Genomic DNA, 13,619 nt, shown 5'->3' on the forward strand with positions numbered 1-13,619 from the left:
CAAGAGGAAGTGACGGCCAAATATGGCCCAATGACAGAGCTCCAAGAATCCTCCTCTTCTGCGTCACGGCCGCTGTGGCAGGTAAGCTCTGTTGACCGCCATTAATGTGAGACACACACACACACACACACAACAAGCAGAACGCACATTGTCATGGCAACCTCAACTCTGGGCATCGTCATTACTGCTATCAGCACTTGTTCGTCTCGCTTCCAACTAGTTTGGTCGCCGTGAAACATAATAATGAAGAGGCTATCGGACTGAATGAGATTGGGATGAAGCTTACCTTAGTAGCTGGTTGAGTTAGCTTTGGTTTACCTTAGTAGCTGGTTGAGTTAGCTTTGGTTTACCTTAGTAGCTGGTTGGGTTAGCTTTGGTTTACCTTAGTAGCTGGTTGGGTTAGCTTTGGTTTACCTTAGTAGCTGGTTGAGTTAGATTTGGTTTACCTTAGTAGCTGGTTGAGTTAGCTTTGGTTTACCTTAGTAGCTGGTTGAGTTAGCTTTGGTTTACCTTAGTAGCTGGTTGAGTTAGCTTTGGTTTACCTTAGTAGCTGGTTGAGTTAGCTTTGGTTTACCTTAGTAGCTGGTTGAGTTAGCTTTGGTTTACCTTAGTAGCTGGTTGAGTAAGCTTTGGTTTACCTTAGTAGCTGGTTGAGTTAGCTTTGGTTTACCTTAGTAGCTGGTTGAGTTAGCTTTGGTTTACCTTAGTAGCTGGTTGAGTTAGCTTTGGTTTACCTTAGTAGCTGGTTGAGTTAGCTTTGGTTTACCTTAGTAGCTGGTTGAGTTAGCTTTGGTTTACCTTAGTAGCTGGTTGAGTTAGCTTTGGTTTACCTTAGTAGCTGGTTGAGTTAGCTTTGGTTTACCTTAGTAGCTGGTTGAGTTAGCTTTGGTTTACCTTAGTAGCTGGTTGGGTTAGCTTTGGTTTACCTTAGTAGCTGGTTGGGTTAGCTTTGGTTTACCTTAGTAGCTGGTTGGGTTAGCTTTGGTTTACCTTAGTAGCTGGTTGAGTTAGCTTTGGTTTACCTTAGTAGCTGGTTGAGTTAGCTTTGGTTTACCTTAGTAGCTGGTTGAGTTAGCTTTGGTTTACCTTAGTAGCTGGTTGGGTTAGCTTTGGTTTACCTTAGTAGCTGGTTGGGTTAGCTTTGGTTTACCTTAGTAGCTGGTTGAGTTAGCTTTGGTTTACCCTAGTAGCTGGTTGGGTTAGCTTTGGTTTACCTTAGTAGCTGGTTGAGTTAGATTTGTTTACCTTAGTAGCTGGTTGGGTTAGCTTTGGTTTACCTTAGTAGCTGGTTGAGTTAGCTTTGGTTTACCTTAGTAGCTGGTTGGGTTAGCTTTGGTTTACCTTAGTAGCTGGTTGAGTTAGCTTTGGTTTACCTTAGTAGCTGGTTGAGTTAGCTTTGGTTTACCTTAGTAGCTGCCTAGCTGGTTGGGTTAGCTTTGGTTTACCTTAGTAGCTGGTTGGGTTAGCTTTGGTTTACCTTAGTAGCTGGTTGGGCTAGCTTTGGTTTACCTTAGTTGCTGTTTGGGTTAGCTTTGGTTTACCTTAGTAGCTGGTTGGGCTAGCTTTGGTTTACCTTAGTAGCTGGTTGGGCTAGCTTTGGTTTACCTTAGTAGCTGGTTGGGTTAGCTTTGGTTTACCTTAGTAGCTGGTTGAGTTAGATTTGGTTTACCTTAGTAGCTGGTTGGGTTAGCTTTGGTTTACCTTAGTAGCTGGTTGAGTTAGCTTTGGTTTACCTTAGTAGCTGGTTGGGTTAGCTTTGGTTTACCTTAGTAGCTGGTTGAGTTAGCTTTGGTTTACCTTAGTAGCTGGTTGGGTTAGCTTTGGTTTACCTTAGTAGCTGGTTGGGCTAGCTTTGGTTTACCTTAGTTGCTGTTTGGGTTAGCTTTGGTTTACCTTAGTAGCTGGTTGGGCTAGCTTTGGTTTACCTTAGTAGCTGGTTGGGCTAGCTTTGGTTTACCTTAGTAGCTGGTTGGGTTAGCTTTGGTTTACCTTAGTAGCTGGTTGGGCTAGCTTTGGTTTACCTTAGTAGCTGGTTGGGCTAGCTTTGGTTTACCTTAGTAGCTGGTTGGGCTACAGTAGCTTTGGTTGTCGCAGCTGATCGTCTCTTGCCAACTCACGCTTCCTGGTTCACCAGCACTTCGTCGTGGTGCACCTTTTCCGGTTCATATTTATACATATAACACACAGACAATACTTTAAACAAAACAAACAGGGGAGACTTGATAATCCATTGACTCAGTTATGGCGCACGTCAATTGCCATCTTGCAACAAGGTTGTGAGAGAGAGCGAACTCCGACCCGGAAGACCTTCTTGAAGACTACCTAACAACCTAACTTCCCATAAGCTTCACCCACTTCAGACTGACAGCCATTAAGTCAAATCTATGAGCTAGTGCGACCGTGACACACACAAACATAAACAGGAGAGGATATCGATCTCCATTACGAATCCTCAGAAACCGACAGAAGGATTGTTTGAAAAGAGTCAAATGATGTAATTATGTGAAATCCTGCAATGAATGGGATCTGTCAGCAAATGACAACATGATGTTCCTTATTTTAAAGCTTTCCAATTTCCCTCGCTCCCCTCACTGTCTTTCAACACACCAGTGGGTATCTAGCATGTGTGCAAGACAAACACACGAAGGGCGCGCAGTCGCGCACACGCACACACACACACACACACACACAACACACACTCACTCGCACACACGTACACACGCACACACTCACTGTGCTGCGCTACACAAGGCAAAAGGCTTACAGTATGCTAACTGTATTCAGCACATTGCTAAGAAAAGGCCACCATTTTTTTCTGCTTGACAGTATATTAATAATTGTATCTTGCTGTGTGGATGGTGTCTGTGGTTTTATGACTCTAAGCAAGTACAGTAGGGATGCACCGTCGATATGAACATTTTGGCCCATACCGATAACCGTTAACGTTGTTATCATGGCCGATAACCGATATTTCCCGGTGTCCATATGATCTGTATAAAATCAAGTTTCTATGATAATCAATGTGAATTTGAAAAAGTAATGTCTTTCTTTATTCCCAAAACATTTGGAAAAGCCAGCATAAATCATAGATTTACCGCATTGTTTCCTCGCAACATAAAAATGTTGACGATCCCGAAAACCGATATTAACATTGCTGTTATTTTACTCATCGGACCAATACCGATATATTACAAAATTAACTAACATTGGCCGATACCGACATGATTGCCGATACATCGTTGATCCTTATAAGCAAGACGGGGGAAAGGGGGTCTAAGGAGATGAAAAGGAGAACAGAAGGAGAGGAGAGAAAAGGAAACCAAGAGAGAGAGAGAGAGAGGAGAGAGAGAGGAGAGAGAGAGAGAGAGAGAGAGAGAGAGAGAGAGAGAGAGAGAGAGAGAGAGAGAGAGAGAGAGAGAGAGAGAGAGAGAGAGAGGAGAGAGAGAGAGAGAGAGAGAGAGAGAGAGAGAGAGGGGAAGCTGCAGCTGTAGCAGTAGCATCACTAGCTGTGGGAGGGGTGTACTGTGCTCTGTTGTGTTGCATCTGGGGATGAGGCTACCATGCCACCATGCTGGCTTAAAGATGTAATGAATCTTCAGTCGGGGGCTTTCCTTCCAGGGTGACAACTGGCTTTGAGGAAGGTTGTAAATGCATGGGAGATTGTGGTATAATTCCTCAGACTGGCGTTTGTGCCCCCCAGTCACCATTCGATTATCTCCCAAATTGCTGTGTTTCACTGAGATAAAGATTTTTTATGGCTTGCTGACTTGAAACAACCGGCACAGGCAGAATAGGGGGCAAAAGAGGGAGAGGGAAAGGGAGAGCGAGAGAAAGCAATGGCCAAAGCTGCCATGCATAGTAATTTCCATTGGTAAATGACAAAATCTTTGTTTATATGACATTTCCCTAAAATTACTGCAGCGAGATGAATCTGAAATATAAAATGTCACATTTGGCATGCAAAACTATGAAAATATATTTCTGTGCAAAATTCATGGAGGCATTTAATTTAGAACGTGTTTAATAACTAAGGCAGCCTGCATCAGTAATCCTGCCCGGAGGTCCCGAAAAGATTGTCATATTTATTCTCTCCTTTCTTCACCCCCCTCCTTCATTCCGAAGCCAAAATTTTTTAAGGGTAAATGTTCATTGTTAATTAAGATTTACTAATTAAAATGAAAATAATTAACGCGGGAAGCTTAATCTCTGAATATTAGCCCATACTTAGAAAGAAAGGAAGTTTTTGTACGTGGCATTTCCTGTCTCTATTAAGAGTGCATTTTGTGTGATCAGTCAATGTGTGGAAAGCCCTGAAAAGAGATTTCAGCGAGAAGGACGGCGGCGTGCCAACAAAAGCACGGAGGATCCCTCGCTACAGCCTTTCATCTCATCTGTAGGAGTGCTGTCATGTTATGGCACTTTAGGCACAACTCAGGCTCGGGGCAAACCCACCACCTCTGATATGGAAAATTGGCTCACTTCACCTTTTTACCTTTGCATTGCTGTCTTGACTCTCTGTTAGGGTGCCGGTGCACGCGTGTGAGCCAGATCATAACAATACCTTTTCAAGACATACAGAGTGAAACTTGCACACCGCCTGTTATTATTTTGTGATTCCTTTTCCTTCTCCACTTCCTCCTCCTCCCTTCCTGTCAGCGTGCCTATAGTGTGGGGGTTTGGAGGCCTCCGTCACCTGCTCCCAATGTGAGATGTGTGGGCTAAACCGCTTTGCCATCAATTATACTAATTTCTCTTCTGCCTAAATAGTTGTTGTTGTTGGATGCAAAGATGGGGCACACAGTGAGGAGATTGAGGGGCATTACTGCAGGGCTCAGCACGCGCGCTCTTCCCCACTAAGAGGTTGGCAGAGCAATGGGCACCGCCAGCCACTGGTACATGTAGGTGGATCTGTCTGCGTGTTTGCGTGCGCGTGTGAAGTTGGTCACGGTGTTCTTTGTGATTTTCACGAAGTCATACATCAAGGACATGCTGATAAAAATTGCGGGGAGACGTTCATTCATTTCATTTCAGCGAAAACCAAAACAAGGACGTCAAGCGCGCGTACCGTCTATATAGCCAATCACACTTGTGCGACACTATTTGGTGAGAATGGTGAAGAGGTCACCCATCGTTCATACATGTCAAAACTGCATGCAAACCACCTAGCTAGCAAACATGGATAAATTATTTCAATTGTTCAATCAAACTTAATGTTAATTCTAGTTTAATATGAGTTTAATAGAACACATTTAGGAGAATCATCAACACGCATGAGGGAGGGGGTACTATTGGTATCGCCAAACAGCTCAAGGGGTATGTACTGTAAGACAAAAAAAGGTTGGGAACCACTGTAGTAGGAGATCCAGTCAATAAAATTGTATTTGGCAATAGGATGAGGTCTGAGTTGTCTTGAGTGCAGTATAATTGTAGTGGTTTTCTGCTGCAGAATATAATGTAAAGTATAGACAAGTTTCCCCGCGCTGGCCTAGGGCGGCACCATAGCAGCCTTATATGTCCCCGGCTTCCGGTTAAGTCCACATTGCGTCCCCAGCAGCCTAAGTGATGTTGCCAATAAGCTACGACTTAAATAGAGACTTATTACATCATATTTTTTGCGCCCCCTGTATGTTGAGTGTTTTGGGGAAAAAGAAAAATATAGCAGACGCTTTCGTTACTGTAGAGCGCCATTTAAAAGCTGCACAACAAGCAGCATCAGTCCCGCCGGCCAGCGCTGGACCCGCTGTGAGGAAACACACAGGAGGAAACCGAAATGTCAAAACAGACATCCCTTGCTAGGCCAGTCCTTTTTTTAATCGAGATCATGCAACAAGTAGCCTACTTCAGCCGAGGCCAGCAAGACGGCAGGAAAGAAACAGAAGCGTGCCTGCCGCCGTCAAAAGCTGTCAATTTAGCGGAAGTAAAAAGCCTTTTTACCTATGTCGGGCGAATCAATCAATCAATCAATGGCTCACGCTTGTTGCCCGACGCTCGTATGATGATGATGCTTACCACAAATAAAGCCACATGGGAGCCGAGAACGAGTGCAGGAGAGCTGCCGCAGGTGCCAGGTGTGGAGTGGGAGAGATTAAGGTGCGTAGCCTATTGCTGGAGATTCAAGTTGTGCGCTGTCTGCACTGACACTGTCGCACTTATTACTTTTAGCTAACGCTACGTTGTTTTTTCATCAAGACAATGTCCAGAAGATATGGGTTCATGAGTGTCTGCAAATGCAGATAGATAGGCTACAGTAGAAGCATGCATGCATGTTGTCTGTTTCAATAACGAAAGCGTCCTTACCGAGAACGACGTGCCGACCAATTAAATATTCTTGCTGCGAAATCGGCCTCTTAATGACAACACTGGAATAATAGCCGTAATATTCATTCACAACGGGAGATAGCCTGACTGTGGGTAATTTTATGAAATACATAGCGTTACAACATACCCGACCTACTTTGTTGCTGTGGAGATATTGGTACGCTTCGGAGCTTTTGAGATTGTTCATCGCGTTGCCGTCCACCGCCATTGATTCCTCAAAATACGCTATAATCCTGCCTGTAGTTACATTCGGCCATTTACACATATTATCTTCCCATGTGTCCACTGTCAACGGGTGTGCGATAGACACTCTTTCGTTAGACAGGAGACTCGGAGAATGATCCCGTTTGCATTTTTTCGGCGGTCGCTATGGCTACTACGCTAGTACGTTACGCTTCTCTGTATTCCGGAAGAGACAGACATATCGCGGCCGAGTCCGGAAGCAAACCGGAAGTGCCCAGGAAACTTGTCTATACAGTCAAGTGTACAATATATATTCGGAATCCTAATATTGGGAGTCCCCCACAACCCCCCACCCCTCCCTCTCACACTTTTGCACAAAGCAGTTTTCAATTATCTTTCTCAATTTCCTCAAGCTCAAGAACACTCCTTGATCAACTTTGCCTCTCCATGTTCATCTCCCCCTCATAAAAATAAGAGGTTTAATTTGGTGAGTACTTCAGGAAGAGAACAGGAGTTTCTAATATTTTCTACACAAAGTGTATATATTGCATAATCAAAACAATCGTTAATCAGCTGCTCTTAGTGAGGAGGTACTGTATAATGCTGCCAAGTAAAGATATGAAAATATATAACGGTGACAAAGACCAAGTGGCTCTGCTTACATCTGATTGACTTTTCATTCATGGCTGTTCAAGAGATGCCACGGGGGACAAAAGCCTGAATAAGTATTTATATTGTTCTCTGATTATGTTGCATGATAAACTCAACTGTCTTTCTAGCTTACCCTGACTCAACCCCAGCCCTACAAACAAACTAAACTGTCTTTCCAGCTTACCCTGACTCAACCCCAGCCCTACAAACAAACTAAACTGTCTTTCCAGCTTACCCTGACTCAACCCCAGCCCTACAAACAAACTCAACTGTCTTTCCAGCTTACCCTGACTCAACCCCAGCCCTACAAACAAACTAAACTGTCTTTCCAGCTTACCCTGACTCAACCCCAGCCCTACAAACAAACTCAACTGTCTTTCCAGCTTACCCTGACTCAACCCCAGCCCTACAAACAAACTAAACTGTCTTTCCAGCTTACCCTGACTCAACTCCAGCCCTACAAACAAACTCAACTGTCTTTCCAGCTTACCCTATGACTCAACCCCAGCCCTACAAACAAACTCAACTGTCTTTCCAGCTTACCCTGACTCAACCCCAGCCCTACAAAAAATGTACCGTATAACCAAAACAAACAGGTAACAAATGACAAATGGGCACGGAGGTAACCTGAAGGTTAGCGGGATGAGCCTGCGACCAGAAGGTTGCCATTTTGAAGCCTAATCTGGATGGCCGATCTGAACCAGGGGGAAATAAATGAATATCGATCTCTGTTGATGTGCCCTTGAGCAAGGCACTTAACCCCTGAATGCCTGAGTGGAGATGCTGAGTGGCCAACATTAGTTTGTATGTAACTGCTTGACTGTGTAGTTTGACGTGGGTGGAAAGGAGCTGCCTTTATCGGGCAAATATACCATAAGTAAATAAAGTTCAAATAAGACCCCAAATCAGCGGAGCATTTGCTTAGTCATAGCATCATCACATACAAGGTTTCTTGGTTAGAAAGCCAGCCTTCACAGGTTGTCTGTCAATGTGTCTTCTCCGCTGTGACAATAGCTGGATGTCATGTCCACTGCAGGCTGTGGGCCATGAAGAAACTGTCCTCCCACACTTTAGCCACGCTGGCTTCTGACTTTCCAGAGGCGCTCCCCAATTTGATATTCAACTTGCTGCCTCCCTCTACTCCCCAGCATTTACCACTGTCTTGTTCTTACCAGATTCATCTTGAGACGCTCCCTTCACATGATTTGCAGGCCCAATGTGCTTCCTGCCTTACAGCCAATCACAGTGAACTGTGCAAACATTTTTGTTTTTGTTGCTGTTGATGTTTACAACCATGTACATCTCTGAAAAGTACAGTTTGTGTACAGTTGCAGCACTGAAAAGCTGAGAACATGAAAATGCTTGCTTCAATTGGTTTCACTTGTAATTAGTTAAATTACTCCACTCTTCTCTCTATAGACCTTATTCGAAACCCCCGAACGGCGCCATATTGTTGAAAAACCGCAGCCGTACAGCAGTCTGGCTGGCTAGTTTAGCTGAGCGTATAGCAATATATATGGCTTCGTCAAAGAGAAGTGATGAAAAAATAATTTTGGTCGGAGGTGTGTGTGGACCCCTATAAAAAAAACTGACTTAGCCACCATGAGTAAAGATCATTCATTCGGAAATGTCAACAATATGGCAGCGGTGGGCGTGACTGGGCGTGACTTACGTCAGTCGAATACTCTACATCTGAGATTTGTGTTTCTCTGAAGCCCAGTGTGTATCATCAGATGGTGTGAGTTTAGGATAAAGTAGTGCAGTGCCTGTTCAAAACATGCCTCTTTGGAACGGCTCGATTGTTTGGCCTGTGAGAACCGTGCTTCACACTCCACACTGCGCGTCGTTGGGTCCTGAGCAATACACCTGCCAATGCCTACGTGTCATTTGTGTGCTAAATATCACACGAATATTTCATGGCCGCAATGGAGCCAAAGAAGCCCCATGCAATGTGTATGGATAAGCCCAGCTATTTTTTTCCCAGAATAATGGAACTATTTAAGACGTCATATTCATCCCTAGTGGGACATAAGGCTATAAAACACAAAAAAATATTCTGAATGGGAAGAGAAAATAAAACTATAATTTTTTTCTCAGATGCAGACAGCCATCAATGAAGCATATCTTCTCAGGCCTTCCTGTCTGTTTGACATCATCATTGTCTGTGTGGTTTTGCTTCACATTTCATTCTCATGGTTTTGGATGTTGTGTGTTTACAGGACAGCAATCTGGGCAGCCAGAGTCTATCAGTCTGAAAACTAATACGACCCTGGGACAGACGGACGGTATTTCGGCGTTTCCGATGAAGAGCAGACGTCCTTGCGAAGTCTTCCGCTTCTGTTGTTCTTTACAGTCTGCCGACGTCTCATATGCAGCAGAGCATGTGAGCGGTGATAATTACCGCTCCTCGCTCACGGAGCGGCCCTTTCCACCCGCTCCAGCGCACCGGCCGCTCCACTCCAGACCGCTCCCCGCTCCATACAGATCTCACCCGCTCACACTCACCGCTCCGCTCTGCTCAAAAGAATAAAAAGATCAAAAGGCCAGGGTGTTTTAATTTGCGTTTAAATGCCTGGGCAATGGGCATTGCTCACTACAAATAACATGAGCTCAGCAGAGACGGCTGCATATTCGTTTCTCTTCCTTCTCGTCTCGCAGCAGCTGGCAAGAAAATAGTGGGCGTGCACATGGCCCCGCACCGACGCATTCTGGTTCGAACATGTTGTGATCGAAACTGGAGCGGTGCCGCTCCAACTTTCGCCGCTCCGCTCCGCTCACATGCTCTGAAAATGCAGCTATCTGTTTATAGAGATTAGCTGAAATGTCATCAGGACCTAAAACACAGACAAAAAGTATTATTATATTATATTATAATATATATATTAGTCTTATTAGTCATAAGACTGATCTGGGTTCCCAGATTGACAGAACGGTCACCCCTTTAGCCTGCTGATTTTTTATGCATATAGGGTTCGGGTCGATGTCGGGCTCCTTTTAATTAAAGAAAATAAAATTGTAGCCTATTTGTCTCGCTTAAGAGAGAGAGAGAGAGAGAGAGAGAACGATGGCTCCACCCCTCGCGAACAGAGGGGTGTCTGACTTTCAGCGAGCTTAGGTGTGTGACCCATAATTAAGTTACCTCTCTTTCTGGAACTGAAAACCCAGATTTCCCTCATCTCAGGGTTACCAAACTCAAGTGTTTGTGTGCTGCTTTAATCAGACTCGCATAGCCAACCAGCTTGGGCTGAATGCTTGCTTTCTAGAGATCGTGGGATTCCCCAAACGGAATAAATACCACACATATAAACACATCTTGTATATGTGTATATATATATACTGGTATATATATATATATATATATATATATATATATATATATATATATAATATATATATATATATATATATATACCAGTATATATATATACACATATACAAGATGTGTTTATATGTGTGGTATTTATTCCGTCATATATATATATATATATATATACCGTAAATTTTTCGGACTATAAGCCGCGGCTTTTTCCCCGTTTTTTGGCCCTGCGGCTTATATAACGGTGCGGCTTATCTATGGATTTTTTCAAAAAATAAATAAAAAATCTCTCTTTTTTAGCACTCTTTCTAACTATAAATCCACTTCTGTTTTAATTTCCTCTCTTGCCCTCTTTTCACCACACCGCGGACACTGTGTGCACTGTAAAAAAAAACACAGGTGGTGTTGTGTTATGTTGTTTTGTTGAAATGTTAATAAATGGGAGCTTCCTCAAACAGCCATCTCTTTCCCGACAATCCCCTCTGTGCATGAACCCTTACATATGGTAATTAAACATTAAAACACAATTAAAAAAAAAAAAAAAAAACATTAAAACACCTGCGGCTTATAGTCCGGTGCGGGTTATATATGTAACAAACAGGCAATTTTGCTGCTGCGGCTTATACTCCGGTGCGGCTTATAGTGCGGAATTTACGGTATATATATATATATATTCTATGGACAGATTTAGCTCCTATGTCAGCAAACCACAGCTTCCAGCTCGCTGATTGAAAGGCGTTTTCTGAATCCACCGGCGCGTCCTGGCGGTGTGGTGCTTATAGTCCAAATTTTGTGAAAATGTATTCATATTGAATGTGTCACGCGTCCAAATTGCACCAAATGCAACACTGCACACATCATCAACGCACTCGCCAATTGTAAAGTCAATCGGACAAACGGTTGTCGAGGTAACACAGGCACACATACAGACATACAGATGTGGAATGGGCTAAATTGGAGCTATAAGATGACTCCAGCTCATCAGCAGTATTCCACAAGGTAAAGAATGGCTTTGAAGAGGTTATGGGAACATGTGACATGGACAGTATGTTCACAATTGTACCACTGCCACACTGCGGAAAGACCAAATGCATCGCAGCTTCTCAGGGAACAAACACAGTCCTCTCTGTAATTGTAAACATGTAGACAAAGAATGCATCAAGGGGTACAGGATGTACACACACACACACACACACACACACACACACACGCGCGTGTGAGCGCCGCACACATACACACACACACACACACACACACACACACACACACACACACACACACACACACACAAAGAGGAGATGTTTAAGATAATGGCTGTTGCATGAGTGAGAAGCCAGCCTTGCTGTCTGGTCTGAAGGTATGTGCCCCGTCTGAGGAATGGGAACTCCAGCGCTGTCTCCTCCATCTGTCTTCTCTTATCCAAATTTCAGTGCTAAATGACAGTTTTTATGTCATCATATTAGGTGAATTACCTGCAAATATGTAGCAAAGTCCTTCATATGTTCAGGATAGTGGGCATCTGGGTAGATTAAAGCACTCGCCTACCACCGCGGAGACCCGGGATCAATACCCTGCAGCGCTACTTCCTGCTTAGTTAGACCTTCCTACAGACACAATGGCTGTGTCTGCGGGTGGGAAGCCAGTGGGGTATGTGTCCTGGTCGCTGCACTAGCGCCTCCTCTGGCCTCCACCTGTTCAGTGAACAATGCGTTTCGTGGGTAGCGTCATCAGGTTCACTCATCATGAGTGAACCTGATGACGCTACCCGCGAAACGCGTTGTTCACTAAATAAATCTCAGTAAGTCATTTCAGTGTGCGGTGGTTATTTTCTTTATTTTATATATATATAGTATACACACACACACACACACACACACACATTCACTATACTAAGATGTTAAGTCGGGCAGCCCAGTCTGAATGTCCACAGGCATAAATTCACATATAACGTTACTTAGCAAGATTGTGGAAATATCTTTGCTCCCACAGAATCCCTCAATGAAAGTCTGTCCACATCCTATATTACAGGTGGACCAGAAGAAAAACCTCCAGCCTGTGGAGGTGTGTGTGCGTTGCCTGAGGGCGGTCAGAGACAAGCTTCCCAGGGGCCTGTACTCTGTGAGTGTGGCCCTTCACAGCCGGCTGGGGGGCCCGGCCCTGCCCTGCTGCAGTGTGAAGGAGCAGCAGCAGTGGGATGCCACCACGGAGCCCGTAGAGCACCGGGGCCGCTTCCACGACACTGACCTGCACTTCAACCAGAGCCTGTTTATGGTGAGAACTGGTTGATGAGATGCTAAAATAGGGGGAGAGCATCTTGCAGGTTTTTCAAACATGCAGTTCACAGGAGATCAAAAACACCTCGAGCTAGTGTAGCCTACCTAATTTCTAGTAAAACATAATAATAATAATTGAAAAAATGATTTTAAAATGGTTTACTGACATCATTTGAACTAGGGGTGTAACAATACGCATATTTGTATTAAACCGTTTACGAGGTGCATTGCAAACCGCACAAATCTTTCACTGCTGAACAGTGCAAGTCTTCTACAACGATATCATGGTAAACTAAAGCTGAGACAAAGTCATTATTGTAAATTGAAATAAAAATGTAAACTAGACTGTGAACATAATAAAATAAATACAGTAAGTAAAATATATATACATATTTTAAATCAATGTCATTTCTCTGGCATTTCTACTTTTTCGCTGTATCAAAAATGTACCCCTACCGTGACACCACTGTGCCGTATCGAACTGAACCGAACTGTGAATTTTGTGAACCGTTACACCCCTAGTTTGAACTTTAGACTTAATGCTTTTTACATTTTTGCCCAATGCAGATGGATTACTTGCGTTGCAACTTTAAGTTGAACCAATGAGTCATTATATCTTTGAAGTTGAGCTTCTCTTGAAGATTACAATTTTGGTGAAGCCTGAATTGTTTATCTCTGAAAAAGGAATATTTAGAGTTCATTTATTGGATTTGGAGTCATTACTAACAATCACAATCCATTTGAGGTTTCCTGATTTGGAACTTAACAGAAGTGACTCCAGCTCTTGCGTAAAGCACGGGGAGCTCTGCGTTTGCTGGTACCAGAGACATGTTGCTTTCCTCTATTGAGACTAATGTGTTTTTATTCAACAGGGGAAG

At 43.7% G+C, this 13,619-nt stretch overlaps 1 protein-coding gene across 1 annotated transcript in view; it reads left to right on the forward strand.

Annotated features, from left to right (window-relative positions):
• The window catches only part of ofcc1 (orofacial cleft 1 candidate 1), a gene marked incomplete at both ends in the record, with an annotated part of 195,334 nt that overhangs the window by 93,340 nt on the left and 88,375 nt on the right, over positions 1-13,619 (forward strand). Inside the window, one exon of the mRNA XM_083663163.1 lies at positions 12,497-12,739. Within this exon, the coding sequence (XP_083519289.1) occupies positions 12,497-12,739 (243 nt within the window). The remainder of the gene's footprint in view (positions 1-12,496; positions 12,740-13,619) is intronic.

Source organism: Poromitra crassiceps (genome assembly GCF_964638095.1).
Source record: "Poromitra crassiceps genome assembly, chromosome: 2".
Taxonomy (NCBI): Eukaryota; Metazoa; Chordata; class Actinopteri; order Beryciformes; family Melamphaidae; genus Poromitra; species Poromitra crassiceps.